The sequence below is a fragment of the Aedes albopictus genome, chromosome 3 (assembly GCF_035046485.1).
Source record: "Aedes albopictus strain Foshan chromosome 3, AalbF5, whole genome shotgun sequence".
Taxonomy (NCBI): Eukaryota; Metazoa; Arthropoda; class Insecta; order Diptera; family Culicidae; genus Aedes; species Aedes albopictus.
The window spans coordinates 321,916,287-321,938,537 of record NC_085138.1 but is presented as its reverse complement, the minus strand read 5'-3'; the positions used below and the strand labels follow the sequence as shown (position 1 = coordinate 321,938,537).

Genomic DNA, 22,251 nt, shown 5'->3' with positions numbered 1-22,251 from the left:
GTTTATTAGGGAGTATTTTGAAATACCTCGTGTAGTTTTTATTTATGGCATTCCTCAAGAAGTTCCTACGGGATTTCTGTAGAGAAGTACTCCAGCAAGGAGGAATCTAACAAGAAACTCTTGGAGTAATTCTGGAGCAAATTTGTAGAGAAACCGTGAATTCTTGGAGGAATTCCGGATGAAATTCCTAGAGGAAACCCAGAAGAGCCTCCTAATCAATGAACACCAGGTACAGACATTCTTGGATTTACTCTATGATACGGAGCGTGACAATATGGTCCACACAACATCAACCGACATACAATATTCTCCTGTACCCGGTTTAGGACTACTTTTCAGAGAATATGGGATATCGTCGCGGCTCCTCGTTGTTTCGCATGCTCAATCGCAGCTTTGGCGTTTCTTTGCTTTTCTATTGTTCTACAGGTGTGATCAACTGTTTTCTCTGGGTGCGATGCTCTTCGATCGGTAACGATGAAGGCGTTTTTGATGGCGTCGCCATGTTGTTATCAAAAAAACTCTAGACAAAGCTTTCCGTTCATCCCAATTTTTATTCGATGTCAGTCTGTGTTCTCCAAAGATCGGCCAACGAGCTTTATGATAATGAAGCGTTAGCGTTAGCGTTAGCGTAGTTGGTAAATGAGCTTTATGATAATGAAGTACATAAATTGGCGGTTGTATCAACTTTGCGATTGGGGGCAGTGCATATTTTATGCAAAAAGTTACGGCATTAGACAACAATTAATAGAACTATAAACAATAACGGAAAGCACAGCTGTTCAGTGAACGATATCTTTGATTAAGGGTTTTAGCCGTTTTGTTTCACTGCTACGCCAGTTCATCAACAAGAAATAAGAAATTATATGACGACGACCATTCACAGCAAATCAGAAGCTTCTCAAGTAAGTAGACATGGCATCCAGGACAGGAATCGAACGTAAGTGTACTTTCATAACAATTAGGAATGCTTTCACCAACAGTACTAATGCATTTTTGCGAGTTTTAACTGCACGTTCCGTTCGGAAACCGAATGATTTTGCCTGCTTTCATACCATGTTAACTAAACTGTGATGCATGCTTTTCCCCGCGATCATAATTCAATGTAGTGCAAACGATAGAGGTTTGTACATGATCCCAGTCGTTCGGTAGTCCTCCCTCAATTTTGTCCCGTTTGAAACGCGCACCAGTGTGTTTTGATTTCCCCGAGTTTTGAGTTTTAGTTATAGTAATTGCAAATACAATTTCCGTGTGGTGTTTTCAGTCAATACGCAAGGGGGTGTTCTCTTCACGCGGAGTTTAATCTTTTTTGTGATCCCTGGGGAAATTAACTATTACCAATTCATCCCTCCTCACAGGCTCTGAGTGCAACCCCAGCGTCGGCCCACATCAACCAGTCGATCAACAAGAAGCACCGCCGGATAGTGTCCTCTCCGGAGAACATCAACTCCAAGGAGTTCAGTGATCACTCGGCGACCGGTACCGGTTCCCTAGTGCCACGTCACCAAAAGACCTCGTCCGACTCGTGGGACAAACGATCGCAGGAGATCACGCCCCCTGGGACGCCACCGCCGCCGTATCTGAGCTCGTCGATGATCGGCAGTGGTGTTGGTAGCGGACATTTGCACCACGATCACACCACTGCCGGCGATTTGGCGACATCCAACGAGAACCTCCTGCACCATCATCACCACCCCCATCAGTACCAGCGGCCGGCTCCGGCGATACCACATCAGGTCGCTGGAGCCACTACCACGATAGTGGCCGCCCAGGCAAACGTGGCCCAGAAGCCGATCATTTCGATGGAGGACGACGACGTCTCCGATCAGGAGAGCCTCGTCGAAGAACAAGGGCCTTTCAAGTCGCTGTCCAGTTTACTGGAACAGGCTCACTCGGCACACCTAGCAGTATTTCTAAATTTCGTACTTTCCAACTCGGATCCGTCGCCGTTGCTGTTCTATCTGATCACGGCCCTCTACAAGGAGGGCAGCATCAAGGATATGCGCAAGTGGGCGTACGAGATCCACTCGACGTTCCTGGTTCCGGGAGCGGTGAGTATCTCAATCGGGATTCGTTGTTTGTCTTTGATTATGCGAAATAACCATTTTCCTATCGTTTCAGCCCCTCCTGTGGCCCAACGTGGACGAATCGTTGGCCCGCGAGATCGACGACATTCTCCAGAAGGAGAACGACAAGGTGGAATTCTTGCGGAGGGTGTTCTTGCGCAGTCGCAACAAGGCCCGAGATTACATCTCCAGCCAGCTGAAGGACTTTCAGGTGAAACGAACTGCCGGGCTGGGGACGATGTACGGGCCCACGGACCAACAGCTAAAACTGGCCCAAGGTGATAAAGTGAAAGAGCAGCGGATAGTGGAGGAAACGTTGCTCCCGAAGCTGCAGCAGTATTTGTAAGTCCACTTTTTGCTGCAGAAGGTTTCGCTAACTAATCTCGGTGAATTCTCTTATCCAATTTCTCCAGAGAGGAAATCGAGAAGGAAGCTCCGAAGGAGTGCCCAAAGAAGCTGGCCTTGTGTGCGGCACTGTCCACGGTGTTGCAGAGGTTTTTCGTGACGCGACCCAATACCGGTAGCCCGATCGATAAGGTGCATCACTTCGTCAGTCGGGAGAAAAGTTTCAAGAGTCGGTTGATGTCGAAGCACCGGAAGCAGGACATTCTGGGGCACAACCTGCGGTTGCAGCCGTACTACGAGGTGACCCGATGTAACCACTGCCAGAACATACTCTGGGGTGTGAGTCCGCAGGGTTATCATTGTTCGAGTAAGTTTTCTGAATTTCTACGGGGTTACCTCTGGAATAACTCAATTTTTCTGATTCAAACAGACTGTGAGCTGAACATTCACCGAGCTTGTGCCAAGGATCTGAACGAGTGCTGTCCGGGACCTACGCCGCTAAAAAACGATAGCAGTAAAATTACGAAGCTGATGGAGAAAATATCGAGCCGGAACCATCATCAAGGTGGGAAATGTCTCTACTTTTTAATCTGTGAATGTTTCTAATAAAAGGTTTAAACGTTTTCTGTTTGTAGCCGATCGGACGCGAAGGCATGACGATGATGGGGCCGGCGAAGACGGCTTGGGAGTCGGTAAGTACAGTTTTAGATTCTCTTACATGAACGACAATTACATACGATTCCATATGATATGCATTTTGTCAACAAGGAAGATTCTTTCGAGCTTATAATATACGCCTTATTGCTAATAGGCATGCAGCATAGGTACCGAGACAACAAGGACTAAATAAATTGAAAAACTGCTTCTTTACCCATGGCGAAAGTTGGACCATACCTACATTTTTAAAAAAAAAAATGTGCATAGGCGAGAAGCCGTGTAGGCGTGATAACCACTCCTTTGAAGCCAATATCTTTCCGTATTTATATTTTTGTCACATGCCTACAATCACCAGCTAGTGTTCCGTGGAAAAAAGTTTGCATTATGCATCAGCAATATTGTTACCCGATTTTTTGAAAAGTGCGCAAAGTTAAGCCCTAGGTACGAACTCCAACTACGTTTCTGAAAAAAAAAACCCTACAAGAGTGACTGGTGAGATCTTCGATCATTTCGTTTGAACCACCAACTTTCCAACTGTTTAGCTTTCTGGCAGGAGTGGGAAATTTCACGAAATTTCATGAACAATATATGTTATGACATTTTTTGTTAAACCATGTTCTGTGCCAATTCCCGTTCTGGGCACCACCTTGATTGCTGGTTAGTTATGGAAAAATATTAATGTTGTCGACAAGGCAATGAAATTAGCAAATAACAAAGTTACATTTTCATGCCATTTCCATTCTCTGGTAACATGTGGTATTGGAATCACTAGATGTTATTTGTTATTTGGAGTGATTTTTTCCTCCAGTTTTTGCGGAATTCTGGCACGCTTTCCTGTCATGCATTGGTAAAAAAAAATCATGGTGAACTCTAACTTTGATAACACGATGGAAGCAAAGGAAAGTTATGAGCCGAGAGCTTTTTTGCTATAGCATGTTTTTTCGATCATGAGTTGAGTACTTTTCGAAACTTTTCCGAAATCCTCAGAAACACTAGCATGTTGGTTCAATGAATCGTGGGCTAGGTTTTTGGTGAATACCTTGTCAAATCCTTGTCAATTTTCTGGAAATCCTTGGGAAATTCTTGATAGCATGCTAATTAATCAATAACATTCTTTGGTGAAATTCTGATATATTAGCTCGGCTTGTTATATTTTTCTTATGAGATCCATATTCCTGGTCTGATCTTCAGGAAGTTTCAAGTGAGATACTTGAATATATTTGAAAAGTTTTGGGAGGGTAATATCTGTTTGGATTCTGATGGACCTACCGAGTGCTTCCACATTAATATTCCTGGTGGTAGCATTATACTTGGTTTGTTTGAATTGATCTAACGTTCAATTTTCGTCTTGATCTACTCATATCTAAAAGAACATGGGAGTGAAAGCATAATCCAATACGCGTAATAAGCCTTTTTAGCAAAATTCATAGTTGAACATTCAAGAAATTCTTAGCTAAAACCGTGTGGTGATCCCTCGCTAGATCATTAACAAAATATCTCCAAAGCAGCTCAGCTATTCAATTATTCAATAGATTCATGATAAATACTTTGAAAGCCTTTGGTTGGTTTCTGTCAAGATCTTCAGCAGAATTCACGAGTCCCTCTATGATTCAGCTTTGTCGCTGCTGTCCTTTTTGTGCCGTGATTATGAAGAGTTGAATAGAGATGGCTACAGAGAGGATGATTGTGTTACTTTTTCCAGAATATCAGTTCCCTCGAACGCCAGTTCCGCGAATGACTCGTGTCTCCGGAAAGACTATACATTGCATTGTTGTTCATAACCGTTCGTTGGGATTAGGTGTTCAAAGAGTTAATCGACAATAAGCTGTAGACGTAGAGTCATTAGCGATGCAATAAGCTGAAAGAAGTATGAGCAGCAGGAGTAATATTGTATTTTTAATTCAGTATCAATTTGTGTTCAACCATCTGAGAAGAAATATAACTTACATGAACCGCCTACAACATACATAGGAGTGCATCTTTGAATGCAAGATTTTTTGGGGAAAAGTGCCATTCGGAGAAACGACATTCGGAGAATCAGCGTTCGGAGAACCGACAGTCGGTGAAAAGTAATACAACCGGAGACCTCATAGATAGATTAATCTTCAGCATGAATGACCAACCACGACAAATCAACGCAGAAGCCTGCACTTGGAACAGCCCAAGTGACTTTAGTTAAAAACCTTACTTTCGATAGGTCGCTCTGGTCGCATGTGCGCAGGGGCGATACCAGGGGCAGATCTCAAACACTGGGTAAAATATCCTAGAGTAAAATCAGTGAAGAGAATTGTCAGACAAAAGAGGCACAAAACAAGCAACAAAGAAGGCGCGAGGATTACTCTTTATCCCTACTGGTAACAGATAATGACATGTTCTCGAAAATTTTTGTTGCAGACAAAACGGAAGCTGAATTTGTTGCATATTTTTCAACTCGTGAATTATCAATTATTACTAATCCAAAATCGAAACTGTTTGATGATAGATCTTCAGCAGAGTTGCAGTGTTTACTGACTCGAAGTTACCGTTCGAAAATCGCAATGCAAGACTTAAAAATCTCTAAGCTCGCGGTGTACGATGTTTATACTATTATTTTCAAGTTGGGACAAACTTATGTCGCATTGGGTGGATTGTCGCTACAAATACAGGTTACGACATAGTCATTATTGTTGCGCGATGGTTGAATTTGTATTCACTGGGTTAAATCTATAGTTTGCGTAGCATGGGATCCATAATAGGTCAACACAATACATCGTTTCATACGAAAAGGTAAAGAAGAAACAACACCCTGGACCGACACAGCAAATCGCCAGGACCAACTAATCCTTTTCCGTCTTCGAGTGAAACATACCCACGCATAACACAACATGGGATCCAGAAGATCTGTCCACAAAACATGTTCAACGTGCAACACGACAATGAGGGTAGAACTTTTTTTTTTGCAATTTGCAGGGAAAAGCCTACTTTCCCACATCAAATTAACAGTGCTGTAATGGTTCATTACAGCACTGATTTGCGTTGCGTAATCAACCATTACAGCACTGTTTTCAGTTTTGGTCAACTTCTTGATGCTTTCTGGAGGCAGTTTTGAAAAATTGTGACAACTGCACAGTGTAACCTGTTATGATCAGATTTTCTTAAACATGGCTATGAACATCAGTGTGCAGTTTGATGAAAAAGTTTTGTTAAAAGCTATCTTCAAGGGTAATTTATGAAATTGCAAAAAACGTTGTACGCAACGTGGTGCGATTATTCCAGCACTCGTCGTAATTATCCAACTCGGCAAGCCTCGTTGGATAAATGTACGACTCGTGCTGTAAAAATCGTCATTCGGCACCTTGTTGCGTAAACTACTATTTGTCAACTGTCGTTGCTATCAAGAAATTAAAGTTCAACATGAACTTCCTATCAGCATAAGGGATATCCTTGTAAATGACACAGCCAGCGAGACAGTACTATTATCTTTCATCAAGGATGCCAGCCTTTACAGCACTACTTGAAATTCAAGGACATCACACCGCTATTCACCTGGATCGATTTGGATGAAATTATGAAACCGTTTCCTTAAATCTGATAGCATACACTCTGTAAACTACATTAAATTACTAAACTCTGTATGACAGCGGGCGTATCATTACGAAGCCCTCTATTTTTTTCTTTAAAGATGAACCAGCTAAGAACAATGCTGAAAATCTCTTTAATAAAGATAATAATAATACTTTCGAGAGCGGAAATTATTGTAATCATACTTTTCGCTTGTTTTAGTAAAAAAATAATGAACTGGTAAAATCACGTGTCATGCCTCGCGCATATGTGCTTGTCAGCGTAGATCCACTCGTCTCTGAATCTGGTCATGAATGACAAGGAACTAGAGTCAATGCTTCTAAGGTCCTTTTTGAGATTCTGAACCGTGAACATTTTGAGCGCGATCACTTATGTCTGCGTTTTGCGCATCGTGTATGAATTTCCATCATTATACATCTCATATATTCAAGGGCCACAAGGCCCTGGGTCGGTGTCTGATTCGTTGCCCGGCCGGATTTCAATCCAGCGCTTGCTTGCAGTTGTTCAGTGTCGTCTCCGATCTTTCGTAGTGTGTGGCCGATTTACCTTATCGAATTTCTGTTGATAACGGTTTCTGATGGCATCGTCGATGGACATCAGTAATCGAGATCCAGTTGTGAGGCCACCAGTGATGGAAATATTCCCATCATGAAGCTACTTGCAAGTGCCTTGAAAAGCCCACACAAGGCTTACTCATAGTTCCGAGAGTAAACTGTTTGTGTGTTTAATCGCACCCGACTGCTTCGTGAGGAAGAAGCAAAACGAACATAAAAACACTCACGGGTTTTTATTCGTGAATATTGTTCACGAGAAAGTTGGTTATGCGTTAGTGTCTGCTCAGTTGCAATCTTCACCATTTTTTCTTCCATGGAGGCCACCAGACCCGATTCATGAACCGCTAACATTGGAAATTGAAAACTTTCAACCGTCTCCACTGCTTGCCCAGCTACCTACCGTTGAACTGGAGGGGTTGTCTGTGTTGACATCCAACGATTTGGTCTTGCTAACGTTGATGGTTAGACCCACCGCGCCGTAGAGGAGCTTTCGGTAAGGTTGTTGAGCCTACTCTGCATGTTAGAGCGCCGTTGAGCTAGCAAGGCAACATCATCGGCCAAATCGAAGTCGTTCAGATGTTCTAGTTGTTAGGACGACTTGTCACAGGACAAAAACCACACATCGGTAGCAGCTTCTACTTCAGGCAGCTCCAATACTGCAAATTTATTTAATTGTTATTTTATTCATACATATTTACCAAGTTCCAACCAACATCAAAGCGTACTAAAACTATACGCAACACTAGTAATTGACCGACAATTCAGTTCACGGTCAATCGCCGCCACCATGATCTCGTTGATTTCGATAAGGAACAATAGCGGTGATATTTACAACATCCTTGCCTCACACCAGCAACGACCCGGATGGGGTCTGACAAAATTTTACTTAAACCCTTTACGCCACCCCTAAATGCCAACCGAAATCGCTCATTTTTGTACAGCTCACTTATTTCGACTAGTGGATCACTTTCCACATGGGAAATCATATCCCGGAGAAATTTTTTTTTAAATTAGCACCACCCTACTGCCATACAGATGCAAAAATAGTCATTGGCAGACTGCTGAAAAGCAAACTTTGTCCCCGTTTGGACATTACTAAGATTTTAACCGAACATACTAACAAATAGCCTTTTATCTGAGATAACTATTGAGATGCAGAGCATTTATATGCTGCTAGTAACTAACATTCCCTGCAACATTTAATGGCAATCGTAATGATGAGACCAGTGTCGTTATCGACTTTTTGCAACTCGACACTATAAATTCTATGTTTACACTAGCCGTTTCAGTATCTAAACGGCCTACTTTCCCGCACTATACAAAACAATTGCATTATGGTTCATAATGCAGTTCATTTCAGTTGCATTATGAATCATAATGCAATTGTCTGATCAACAACCAAAGTTTTCACTGGCAAAACTGTGACGGTTATAGCATGGCTTGCTTGATCCAAATTTCGTGTCTCGTATGATGTAGCACGTGATCGTTCACATTCAATCGCCACGAATCCCAATGGCACTGATGGAAATGATCATATTCCTTTCCCTCTTCTTGGCGTAACGTCCTCACTGGGACAAAGCCTGCTTCTCAGCTTAGTGTTCTATGAGCACTTCCACAGTTATTAACTGAGAGCTTCCTCTGCCAATGACCATTTTGCATGTGTATATCGTGTGGCAGGCACGAAGATACTCTATGCCCAAGGAAGTCAAGGAAATTTCCTTTACGAAAAGATCCTGGACCGACCGGGATCACCCTCAGCATGGTCATGCTGAATACCCGTGCGTTTACCTCCTCGGCTATATGGGCCCCAAATGATGGAAAATGATCATATTCTAGGGAATGTTTTTTATCATTGCAAAAAATGTGTGCAACTCGTTGCAAAGCTTGATTTTTACGGCACTCATCATATTTATCCAACTCGGCAAGCCTCGTTGGATAAATGCACGACTAGTGCTGTGCAGTAATAATTATCATTTTGCAACTCGTTGCATAAATAACTATTAACACCGAAAATAATCCATACCGTGTATGTCACACATATGATAGAAGAAGCGACGCAAGTAAGAAACAATAAAGGGCGTAGGAATCCTTGGAGGACTTACTGGAACAATCCTTGGAGAAATCGCTAGAGAAGGTGTAAAAATCCCTGAAGGAATTCCTGAAGGAGCAATCTTAGGAGAAAACTCTAGAGGTAGTCCTAGATAAATCCCTAGAGGATTTTTTGAACCAATCTTTGGAAAAACTTCAAAAAACAATCCTTGATGATTTCTGGAGGATTTCCCGGAAGAACCCCTAGGAAAAATCTAGGATAAGTTTTGATTGAAATCCCAGAGTAATTCCAATAAGAATCCTCGATAAAACCCTGATAGAATTTCTGGAGAAATTACTTGACGAAACCCGTGAAGAATCTATGAGGTTTTAGTTCTTCTCGAGAAATTTATGATATTTAAAACCGCTGCACAATTCTTAGAGGAATTTCTCCATTTGGGACATTTGTGCCATTTCGCTCAAATTTTCACAGAACTCCAAAGAAACAGATTCAAGAGGTAAGCCTTCGCCTTTTTCGAGTTTAATATTTTTCCAGGGTGTCAAATACCTGTAAATCCTAAGGGAAATTTATTTTACAGGGTGTTCTGGCACCACTGCTACACCCGACGAGGTCCTCGATGACAGGCGTTCCCTGACAATTGAGAAACGTCAGACAATGCGTCAGCTAAATTTGACAACGAACGAATATGCGAAAACATGCTAGAATTTCTATCGTGGCAAATGCTGTTGAATTTAATTGAAATTTGTAAATCTATTTGAATTGTTGAAATTTCTTACTCCTTGAATATTGTGACCAACTGAGTTTGTAATCAAACCTATTTGTGCGTCGAAGAAAGTGCCAATTTGAGTTCAAACAAAAAGTAGTTGGATAGACCGGCACTCTCGAGGGGAACAGTAAGCTATAGATTACACCTTAAGTGCGTCTTGATGAATTAGGAGGTAAATTGAGTCGATTCCTTTTTGAATGACACCATATCGCTACTAAAACAGGGTCGTTTATTCATCTACAGAACCACCTTAGGGTATTTGCTTAAACTGCAATTGAGATCGACAGAATTTTGCTTCGGATAAGTTCCGATAACGGGAAACTAGATGTACAGGGGATGGCCAAAATGTTTGGGATAGGCAACTTTTTTTTCTCTCGCTAAAAAGTTCAACATGCTATAACTTTTCATAGAGTGCATCAAAAAATCTCAAATTTTGACTGTTTGTCAGCCTATTATATGTGCATCATTGGTACAAATTTGGGCCCGATTGATTAATTTTTCGCAAAGTTAGAACCGTTCGGGTAAAACACCTTTTTTTAGACAACTCATTTTTGAGCTGTCATATCTCGGAACCCAGTGAACCGAATTGAATGAAATTTTGAACGTACACTAACAATGTGTAAATGCTTCACAAACCATTAAAACATAGGTACTTTTTAAACGTTGAAAAAAGTTATCAAACATTGACACTTTTTGGATTTTTCTCGAAAAAAAGGAATTTTTATACATCATTGTCAATAAATTTTAGTGTTGATATCCAAAGATTTTCTACTTCTGTTCTCAAATTATCTCTAATCAGATATATTAGAGCCTATTTAAATTGAAAGAAGAACACATTTAATAATTTTTGTGTGGTACTGTAAATTTGACTTATTTTTCTCTATATGGGTAAAAATTTCAACCCGGTATAACTTAATTCGCCGTGAGAAAATATTACATTTCTGCATTAACATGTCTAAAGGGTCTAACTCGTTTTGTAAACAAACATTGTTTCTGTCGCTGTAGGGCTCATCTCGATCCACCCACACATCTGGGGGCCGTTATCGGAAAGAGCGAAGTTAGATCTTTCTGATAACGGCCCCCAGATGTGTGGGTGGATCGAGATGAGCCCTACAGCGACAGAAACAATGTTTGTTTACAAAACGAGTTAGACCCTTTAGACATGTTAATGCAGATTTTATAACGTCGTATTAGGTATCAATATATTGTTGATAAATGTTAAAAAAATCATTCAATTCGGTTCACTGGTTTCCGAGATATGACAGTTCAAAAAATAGTTGTCTAAAAAATAGTGTTTTACCCAAACGGTTCTAACTTCGCGAAAAATTAATCAATCAAGCCCAAATTTGTACCAATGATGCACATACAATAGGTTGACAAACAGTCAAAATTTGAGATTTTTTGATGCACTCAATGAAAAAATACAGCATGTTGAATTTTTTTGTGGGAGAAAAAAAGTTGCCTATCCCAAACATTTTGGCCATCCCCTGTAAGTTGAGCAATTTGTATTTTCTTCATATATTAACTGAATATATCATTTTAGCTTTAAGCTGCTCACTGAGAAAAGCTGCTCTAAGGAACCCTACCACCTATCCGAACAATTTCTTAAAGATCTACCCAAAGATGCCTCAGGAGCGCGAAGGATTCGATTGCAAGATGCGCGACCTGCCGAATACTTCAGATAATATGGTGATGTGCGATGCATGCCTAGATTGGTACCATCTGGGCTGCGCGGGCGTTTCGCCTGGAGTGGAGAAAAGACCGTGGCGTTGTGAATCATGCCTTCCACTATCGTCTGCGCCTGCACCAAGTATTGATAAAGTGAAGGGTAAGAATTTACCCTCGAAAGGAAAAACTGCTACCGGCCTTACAGTTCCAATCACATCGGAGACGTTGTCTGTTGCCAACTCCAAAAAGAGTAGTAAGGCCCGGAAGACGAAAGCATCAGTACCGATCGGTGATGTAGCGGAACATGTTTTACCGACTGGTGCGTCGTTAGCTCACGATAAGACTCCGAAGAAGCACCCTGAAATTCCTAAAAGAGCTGATACTGTTAGAGGGTCCGCACGCTCCAGTGCTCATAGCTCCCGAGCTCTAGCGCAGCTATCGCTCCTGCGGTTGGAAGAGAAGCAGAAATTGGAAGAGCAGAAGCTTGAAATTCAACGACAAGAGCTACAGAAAGAAAGAGATCGTCTGCGGAAGGAGAAGGAACTCGAGGAGCAGGAAAATGCGATCACCAGGAAGCAGTTGCAGATGCGTGAACTTTACTTAGAAGAGAAGCACGATCTGCAGGAGCAACTGATCGAGGATGGGGCGTTTTCCCAGTGCTCGTCTCGCAGTAGGAAGTCTATGACAAGGAAATGGCTTCAGGATCAACGTAATGAGCACGAGTTGAAAAAACTGGCTGTAGAAGAACCGTCAATTGCGAGTGAATCTTCAGCGGAAGAGTCAGTGGATGAGGAAGAAGAAGCGGAATGCGCTACCGCGGGTAAAGTGGTGAAAAGTAGATTGGAACTTCCAATGAGAAGGGCTACGAGTGGAACGGATAGATTGTCTCCTGAATACAGACTTGCCAATGGCATGGGCAGCGCTGTACAAGACCAAGAAGAACGCGTAAAACAACCGACAACTAATCAGATCGCCGCGAGGCAACTTTGGCCGAAAAATCTGCCGACCTTCTCGGGTGATCCCGAAGAATGGCCCATTTTTTATAGTAGCTACCTGGACTCGAATGCTGCGTGTGGATTTTCATCGGTCGAGAACATAATTCGGCTGAGAGAATGTCTCAAGGGACCAGCACGTGACGCGGTGGTGACGAAGTTGATGTTTCCACATGCGGTGTCTTCAATAATGGAGACTCTTCGAAGACTGTACGGACGACCAGAACTGCTTGTGAAGAACTTGCTGGGGAAAGTACGGCGCTTGGATGCTCCAAAGCCTGAGCGTCTTGATAGCTTGATTAACTTCGGTATGGCGGTGCAACAACTCTGCGACCATCTTGAGGCCGCAAATCTGCGCAACCATATGACGAACCCGACGCTGTTGGAAGAACTCGTAGAGAAGTTGCCTGCATCTATTAAACTAGATTGGGTGAGGCACAAGCGAGCCTTCGCCGATCCATCGCTGAAGGAATTTGGTGAATTTATGGACAGACTTGTAGTAGATGCCAGCGAAGTCACAACCGTCATACCTTCAAGAAACAGTGGTGGCAGTTCTGAAAGAATGAAGCAAAACCAAAGGGCCCAAATTCATGCCCACAATGAGCGCACGGATACAGCACAAAACGATACCCAGCGAAAGCCATGCCCAATTTGTTCAAAACTTGATCATCGAGTTCGGAACTGTGAGGAGTTCAGGCAAATGGGTCTTGAAGCACGCTTGGAAACGGTGCAGAGACACAGACTTTGCGAGGCGTGCCTGTTTAACCATGGCAACTGGGCGTGCAAATCAAGGTACTACTGTAATGTTGGGAATTGTCATGCGCGGCACCACCCTCTACTACATCGCGACGAAACAGTAACTGTGGTGTAAGCTGATTGCAAAGCTCATCGAGTCGCTACATTCTCCGTGCTTTTTCGAGTGGTAGCAGTCACGCTGTTCAACGGCACGCGCAGTGTAGATACGTTCGCCTTCTTGGACGAAGGCTCCTCCCATACACTGGTAGATGCTAGTATCACGCGCAGTCTCGGAGTAGTTGGAGTCCCGGAGCCATTAGAGTTAACATGGACGTCGAATGTGATTCGTAAGGAAAATTTGTCAGAGCGAGTTGATCTGATGATTTCAGCCAAAGGAGGCCAACAGCGATATAAACTACCGGCAGTGCATACCGTAAAAGCCTTAAATCTGCCGAAACAAAACTTGCGACCCGATGAATTGACCGAGCAATTCAGACACCTCGAAGGTATCCCAATGCCTTCGTTCCAGAACGCAGAACCAAAATTACTCATTGGTTTACAAAATCTGGAGCTGTTCACCCCTATAGAAAGCCGTGTAGGTGGTCCAGGGGAACCTATCGCCGTTAGATGTGTACTTGGTTGGACAGTTTATGGACCATACCGAAACAAGAACAGTTCGCGTACATTCCTGGGACTTCACCGAAACAAATTTGATCAGGAGTTGAATGAGATGCTCCGGCAACAGCTTGTTTTGGAAGATAGTACAATTAGTTCAGTTCAACTCCTGGAGTCGGCAGAAGACAAACGCGCTCGTAAACTCCTAGAGACGACCACGGTTCGTGAGAATGGAAGATTCACTACTGGACTGCTGTGGAAAACTGACGAAATTTGCTTCCCGGACAGTCTGCCCATGGCGACCAAAAGGCTGAAAACCCTGGAATCGAAACTGGCGAGGGATCCAGAACTGCGTCGCAACGTAAACCAACAAATCCAAGAATACATCGAAAACAACTACGCCCACAAACGACACAAGAAGAATTGAAAACGGCCAATCCTAGTCGTGTGTGGTATTTACCACTGAATGTTGTGGCCCATGCAAGGAAACCAAACAAAAGGCGACTTGTCTGGGACGCAGCTGCTACGGTGAATGGAGTGTCCCTGAATTCTCAACTTTTAAAAGGGCCGGATTTGTTGGTGCTGCTGCCAGGCGTAATTTGCAAGTTCCGCGAAAGACGTGTCGCATTTGGTGGGGATATTGAAAAAATGTTTCATCAAATCCGGATTAGACCAGAGGATACTCATTCTCAACGATTCCTTTTTCGATTTGATACGAACCAATCACCGGATGTTTTTATAATGGACGTTGCGACGTTCGGAGCTACTTGTTCGCCGTGCTCGGCACAGCACGTGATGCATCGAAATGCAGATGAAAGTGCGATGGAATTTCCGGAAGCATCTATGGCGATCAAACAAAAAACGTACATGGACGACTACTTTGACAGCGCCGAATCGGGTCGCAGGGTCGTGCAATTTCGAAAGGAAAACATGACGTGCGAAAACTGTAGCAAATCGTTTCCCATACGAACGGACTGCTGTGATGCTTCATCTCTCACCCAGCAACACACTCGTTCGCTGCTGCTACAGAAACAAGTGTGTATGAAACATGGAATGATACACTTTGATTTTCGTTTCATTTATGAATCATTGAAATACTTCAACATGCTAAAAACACTATTTAAACCGCATTTTTCAATAGTGGTGCACGCAAATAGAATGATAATTATGTTTTATGAAAGAGGATAACAAATTCGACCACTTAAATCAAATTAATCGGCGCCCATATCCATTGAGAGACTAGCGCGCACCAGTGAGACACTAATGCTCTGGCGGGTGAAGCACAAGCAATGCGACCGGGTGGGAGACTACCGAGTGCTACGATGAGCGGAAAGGTTTTTTTAAACGAACGAGTGATTAGAACAATGTATGAAACGGTTGAAGTGACTCATTCAAATGTTGCATGAAAGTGTATCATTGAAATGAAATTGTACGTCCCTGGCGCCGATACACCGGAAGAAGCATCGGAACGAGCGTTGCAAGTAAAACTTATCCACTCACGAGGAGGATTTAATATGCGTAATTGGGTCAGCAATAGCATCGACGTATTGCGACGCTTAGGAGAAGCGTCCGAACAAAGGTTACTATCTATTGACTGCAGCAGTGAGGAAAAGCAACAACGGGTGCTCGGAATTGCGTGGGATCCGGAAAAAGATTTTTTTTTTTTTTTCTGCTTTATTTTAGAGACTTTCAGCCCTGAGCTGGTTCGTCTCTTTCGGAAAAAGAGGGTTTCCTGAAGGGGCCCCCAAACAAGAATAGATTACATATTTTTTACAGAGTTTTGAAATATAGTTGTCGAGTCCTTGATGTATCCTTGGTGTTCGTCAGTTTGTAATGTCAATTGTAGGGCAGCTTTATTCGAAAATGTCGTTTGCCACAGTCGTGTCTCGTCGCATCTATTGGTACTATGTTGATTGATAGTGACCTGTATCTTTCAGGAATTCAATTAGTGCTTTTTCTCTATCGGGGTCGTTTGATAGCGCTTCTCTGACGCTATTGCTAATGTTGTAGTGGTCTCGAAGATTTTGGTAAGCAGGACAATTTACAATAAGGTGCTCAACTGACATTTTTGTTGAGCACGCCGCGCATTGCTTGTGGAATCCATCTCGAGATCCTAGATCATGCGAGAATCTGGTGTAACCGCATCGTAGCCTAGACAGTATTCTTTGATCCTTCCAGTTTTTACTGTCAGACCAGCCATGTGTGTTCCCCTTTACTTTTCGTAGAAATAGATCGCGAACTCGATTCCATTCGTTCTCCCACGCCAAAGAAACTACCGACTTGATCCACGTTTTTAGATCTGCTGCAGGTACTTCAAGATTAGCGGGCGTTTTTGATCTACCATTTGCTGCCAGTTTGTCTGCGGCTTCATTGCCGCTGATGCCGCAGTGGCTGGGAACCCAAACATATGTGGTGTTGTTGTTCGTAGCCTTTCTAATAGCCTGGACGAGTGGATGTCGATTGCGTGGACTCTCGAGGGCCTTCAGCGCACTGGCTGAGTCAGTGATAATGGCTTTCCAGGTGAAACTTGATTCTGTAACGGCGGAAAGGATGGCTGTAGCTTCAGCCGTGAAGATTATCCGGAAAAAGATGTATTTGTATTTTCCACGAGCTGGCATAGGGATCTTGAGCCGTACGTGTTAGAAGAGCTGCGACCCTCCAAACGCGTTGTCTTGCGCATTATAATGAGTCTTTTTGACCCGCTGGGATTACTTGCACCGTTTTTGATTCATGGCCGAATGTTGGTTCAAGATCTCTGGCGTCTTGGCCTAGACTGGGACACAAAAGTGAGCGATAAGGAGTTTGAAAAATGGAAACGATGGATAGGGTAGTGGAGGTATTTTGGACCGGGCAGGTATTTTGGCCCACCTTGGGAGTTTTATGTGATGGCAGCACTGTGCCATTGAGCATCATTGTGCCATTGAGCATCACACATTCATCGAATACGCAATCGACAGTGTGAATGGACCATTAGTGTAACGCAATGGGGCACGAATGAAGAGGGAAAAGGAAATGAATAAAGATCACACCAGTTTGTTACCTCGACCTGTAAAGACGTGTTTTACTGCTTTCTCTGCTATTTTTCCATCCAATAGATTATGGGCCTGTGAAGTAGCCATTTTTTTTTGTGCAAAGTGAACACGTAGAGACAAGTCGTGGATATTTTGTTGAATTGTTTTGGACATTTTTAAATTCGACAAAATGGAGAAGATCGGTATCGCGAAGTTGACGAACGATAATTACGATTCGTGGAAGTTGGAAGTCGAGTTTTTGTTAGTGAGAGAAGGACTTTGGAAGTACGTCTCGCCGGGAGTGAAGCCGCAACTGGATGCTTCCGGTTCGAACGCGGCGGCGGTGGCTGCCTGGGACGAGGGTGACCAACGAGCGCGCGCGACGATCGGTTTGTTGCTGACAAGAAGTCAACACGGACACATCCGGAATACGAATTCCGCGAAGGAAGTGTGGGACAATTTGGAAAAGCAGCACCAGAAGAAGACGCTAACGACCAAAGTGCAACTACTCAAGCGAATCTGCGACATGGAGTACCACGACGGCGACAACATCGAAGAACACCTGATGGAGTTCGAGGATTTGTTCGAGAAGCTGGCCAATGCCGGTACAAAGCTGGACGAAGACCTCCAAGTGGTTCTAGTGTTTAGAAGTTTGCCAAGTTCGTTCGATGCACTGACGACGACGCTAGAAAACCGAGCCGATGATGAGCTGACCCTGCAGCTAGTGAAGGGGAAGATAATTAACGAAGTGCTTAAGCGGCGGGAACCATCGGCAGTGGATTCGGTTGTTCTGAAAGCGGACGATAAGAAGAAAAGTGTGGTGTGTTTTTTCTGTGAGAAGCCCGGCCATAAGAAGAAGAACTGCATCTTGTTGCAGCGGCAGAAGAAAGAAGAAGGTGCCAGTAGCTCAGAAGCGAGTGGGCACCGTGAACAGACGAAAGTGTCGAAAAAGCAAGCGAAGGCAAAACTTGCCAAATCGGAATCGGAAGCGTTTACGTTTCTTGCCAGTGACTGCGCGACGAAAGAGTGGATTGTCGATTCCGGCGCGAGTTCGCATATGTGCGCGAATCGGAAGTATTTCGTGTCGTTGAATGAACCGCGGCAGGACACTCCGAAATCGGTAACAGTTGCCGACGGTAAACGGGCGGTAGTAAAAGGCGTCGGATCGTGTAAATTTTCTTGCGTCGGAGGCGGAGGTGACGAAAAGCAGATTTCGCTCAGTGAAGTGCTATTCGTTCCGGAGCTCGACATGAATCTCGTGTCGGTTGGCAGGCTCGTTCAGAAGGGAGCGAGAGTCATCTTCGACAAGAACGGCTGCACGATCGCGAACGGCGACAGGATTGCTGCTGTTGCACCGTCAAGCAAGGGCCTCTACCATCTCCAAATGGTGGAACGAGCGAATGCGGTTTCGGGACAGTGCCATGCAAAGGACTGCATACACGAGTGGCATCGGAAGCTGGGACACCGTGATCCTCAAGCTATTCTGGATCTGGAGCGTAAAGGTTTGGCAACCGGCATCAAGGTACGTAACTGCTCAGTAAAAATTACTTGTGAACCCTGCTTGGAAGGGAAAATGGCAAGGCTGCCATTCCTCAAGAAGTCAAAGCGGAAGTCGAAGGCAGTGTTGGATTTGATCCACACCGACTTGTGCGGGCCGATGAATACGGCTACACCTGGTGGTCGTCGATACTTCCTATCGCTAATCGATGACTACAGCCGCTATACCACTCTGTACATTCTGAAGAGAAAGTCGGACACGATGGATGCTATCCGGGATTTCGTGCGTCTGGTGAAAACGCAGTTCGGAAGGGCTCCGAAGATCATTAGATCGGATCAAGGAGGAGAGTATCGCAGCGCAGAGTTGGTTAATTTTCTCAAGCAGGAGGGTATTCAGCAGCAGTTCACGACAGCATACACGCCGCAGCAGAACGGAGTCGCGGAGCGGAAGAACCGTTCGCTCGTGGAAATGGCTCGGTGCATGATCATTGAGTCAGTATTGCACTATCGGTACTGGGCCGAGGCGGTTAACACGGCAAACTGTCTGCAGAATATACTGCCAACGAAGCCGGTACAGCAGACGCCCTACGAGATTTGGTACGGGACGAAACCGGACATGAGCATGCTTCAGGTGTTCGGTTCAGAGGCGTACGTGTTCATCCCGAAGGAGAAGCGGACGAAGCTGCAGTCGAAGGCGCGGAAAATGACTTTCGTTGGGTACTCCCAGCAGCATAAAGCGTGGCGTTTCATCGACTTGAAGACAAACGAAGTCGTTTTCAGTCGTGATGCTCGTTTCTTGCAGTCGGGAGAGAAGGTTGAAGATGCGATCGCTGAGGATTTCTTCGAGCTGGCTCAGCTGCCGGCAAGGTCAACTGGCAACGTGGAACAGGAGGAGTCGGACGAGTCCGATGAAGAATCCGATGAATCAGATGGTGGTCCGGACGAAGATAGCGATGAAGAAGAATTTCGTGGTTTCGATGAAGAGTCTTGCGAGAATTTGGTTCGTGGCTTCGACGATCCAGCAGACCAAAGCGTGTATGAAGATGCCAGTGGAAGTGAAGAATCTTGCCGAGATGAGGATATCATTCCTATCCAGGAGGAGTCGAACCACTTTCAGGAGGAGCAACTCACAGGTACACCTCGTCGGTCAGCAAGGTCAACAAAAGGTATTCCACCTGAACGTTATATGGCGGATGGCAGGTTAGCTAAGTGTCAGCAGGACGAGCCTCGGAGTTACCAGGAGGCGGTGAGTGGTCCTGAGAGTGATCACTGGAAGGCTGCCATGAACGACGAGCTGAAGTCGCTGCGGGATTGCAAGGCTTGGGAGTTGACATCGGTGCCGCCAGGAAGCAAGACGATCGGATGCCGCTGGATCTACAAGAAGAAACAGGATGAGCAAGGTAAAATAATACGTTATAAAGCTAGATTAGTGGCGCAAGGTTTCACACAACGGTACGGCCTGGATTACGACGAAGTGTTCGCCCCCGTCGCGAAGCAAGTGACGCTTCGTACTCTGTTGACCGTTGCCGGGCGAGACGGAATGAAGGTAAGGCACGTTGATGTGAAGACGGCATATTTGAATGGCGATTTGAAGGAGACCATCTACATGCGGGCACCACCTGGACTACGAGTTGGAAGTGACAAGGTTTGTCGGTTGCGCAAAAGCCTCTACGGGTTGAAGCAATCAGCCAGAGTTTGGAACGAGAAGCTGAAAAATGTTCTGACGCGACTCGGCTTCAAGCAGGCGGAAGCTGATCCGTGCCTGTTTGTGCGGAAGAAGAACGACAGCACAGTGTATATCCTCATCTATGTGGATGATATGCTGATCGTCACCTCCAATGACAAGGAATACGACGGGATTGTGAAGGCTTTGGCTACGGAGTTTCAAATAACAACACTTGGCGAGGTGAAGCATTTTTTGGGGATAAGAGTGACGAAAGAAGGTAACGCCTACTGCTTGGACCAAAAGGCATACATCGACAAGCTGGTTGAACAGTTTGGACTTGCGGATGCGAAGGTATCACGGATTCCTATGGACGTCGGATATCTACAGCAAAAGGAGGAGTTGGAGAGTCTACCGAACAATGACAAGTTCCAGAGCCTCGTCGGTGGTTTGCTGTATCTATCAGTGAATACCCGGCCAGACATCGCTATAAGTACGTCGATTCTTGGGAGGCAAGTGAGCAAACCAACGAATGCGGATTGGACGGAAGCGAAAAGGGTTCTGCGCTACTTGAAGGCGACAAGCGAGCTGAAGCTGGTATTAGGTGCCGGCAAAGAAGAACTTCAGGGGTACGCGGACGCAGACTGGGCCGGAAATGTAAAGGACCGGAAATCGAATTCGGGCTACCTATTTCGCTTGGGTGGTGGCTTGATTTCGTGGTGTGCCAGAAAGCAAGCGTGTGTGGCACTTTCATCGACCGAAGCGGAATACATTTCGTTAGCTGAAGGTTGCCGGGAGCTGCTCTGGATCAAAAAGTTAATGAAGGACTTCGGGGAGCCTGTACAGAAACCAGTGCAGATCTTCGAAGACAACCAAAGTTGCATCAAGATGTTGGACGAGAACGCAGGACTGAAGCGATCCAAGCACGTGGACACCAAATATCACTTCGTGAAGGATTTGGCAGAATCACGCAACATAAATGTGACATATTGCCCATCGGCGGACATGTTGGCGGATATACTAACAAAACCGCTGAACAGGGTTAAGCTGGAGAACATACGCGAGAGGATTGGTCTACGATCTCAGCGCGATGAGGAGGAGTGATGGCAGCACTGTGCCATTGAGCATCATTGTGCCATTGAGCATCACACATTCATCGAATACGCAATCGACAGTGTGAATGGACCATTAGTGTAACGCAATGGGGCACGAATGAAGAGGGAAAAGGAAATGAATAAAGATCACACCAGTTTGTTACCTCGACCTGTAAAGACGTGTTTTACTGCTTTCTCTGCTATTTTTCCATCCAATATTATGATATTTATCACATAATCTCTACTAAATCTTGGTAATTTTTTACTGGAACACGAAAAGTATTCAATTATGTGATGACCTTTATTTTGGATGTCAGTTAAATATGCTCTTCAGTATCAAAAATAGAGAAAATGTTTTCACTTTCAATGAAACGCACGGAAAAGCACCAAAAACAAAGAAGGTGACAAATTTGTAGTCGGCATCGAAGAGGTATTAAATTTTACAAATAAATATTTATTTCATGTGAATGTAGTTAGGGCCTAGTAAGAACTCAACATAAACTGTTCTTAACCTCGGTGGAGCGATAATATTTACTAAAATAGTGGTTTGAGGTATGGCCAAAATATGTTCAACATAATCAGATGTGGACATATTTTGGACCACCTGTCAGATCCATCTCTCCAGTTCCTTCTAAAGGGAGAAAATATTCATGCCAATGTAATGTACTCTAAAAACAGATAAATAGAATAAGTTGGGACCTCCCGTGATCTGGGTTGTTATACGTTTATTTTACAATGAGATTGTTGTGGGTTCGATTTGTTCTAACAACTTTTTGCCAATTTAAAAATTTGGATTCGATTTGTGTCCTAACAACTAGTCGACAAGTTGAAATTTTCAGGTGTTTAGTCATCCAGTTTAGAAAAGTTGTCCTTCTTGGCAATCAGTTGATGACTGAGACAATGTGTTATCTAATGTATGTTTGGCAATTTAGGTATAATTCAAATTACTTTATTTTTGATGGCCTTCCACTCATTACAAT

At 44.1% G+C, this 22,251-nt stretch overlaps 1 protein-coding gene across 5 annotated transcripts in view; it reads left to right on the top strand.

Moving 5' to 3' along the window:
* The window catches only part of LOC109401184 (uncharacterized), a 405,345-nt gene that overhangs the window by 184,110 nt on the left and 198,984 nt on the right, over window positions 1–22,251 (top strand). For all 5 annotated transcript variants that reach the window (XM_062842782.1, XM_062842781.1, XM_062842784.1 and 2 more), the window contains 5 exons: window positions 1,356–2,048; window positions 2,119–2,405; window positions 2,477–2,775; window positions 2,839–2,973; window positions 3,044–3,100. In XM_062842782.1, the coding sequence (XP_062698766.1) occupies window positions 1,356–2,048; window positions 2,119–2,405; window positions 2,477–2,775; window positions 2,839–2,973; window positions 3,044–3,100 (1,471 nt within the window). The remainder of the gene's footprint in view (window positions 1–1,355; window positions 2,049–2,118; window positions 2,406–2,476; window positions 2,776–2,838; window positions 2,974–3,043; window positions 3,101–22,251) is intronic.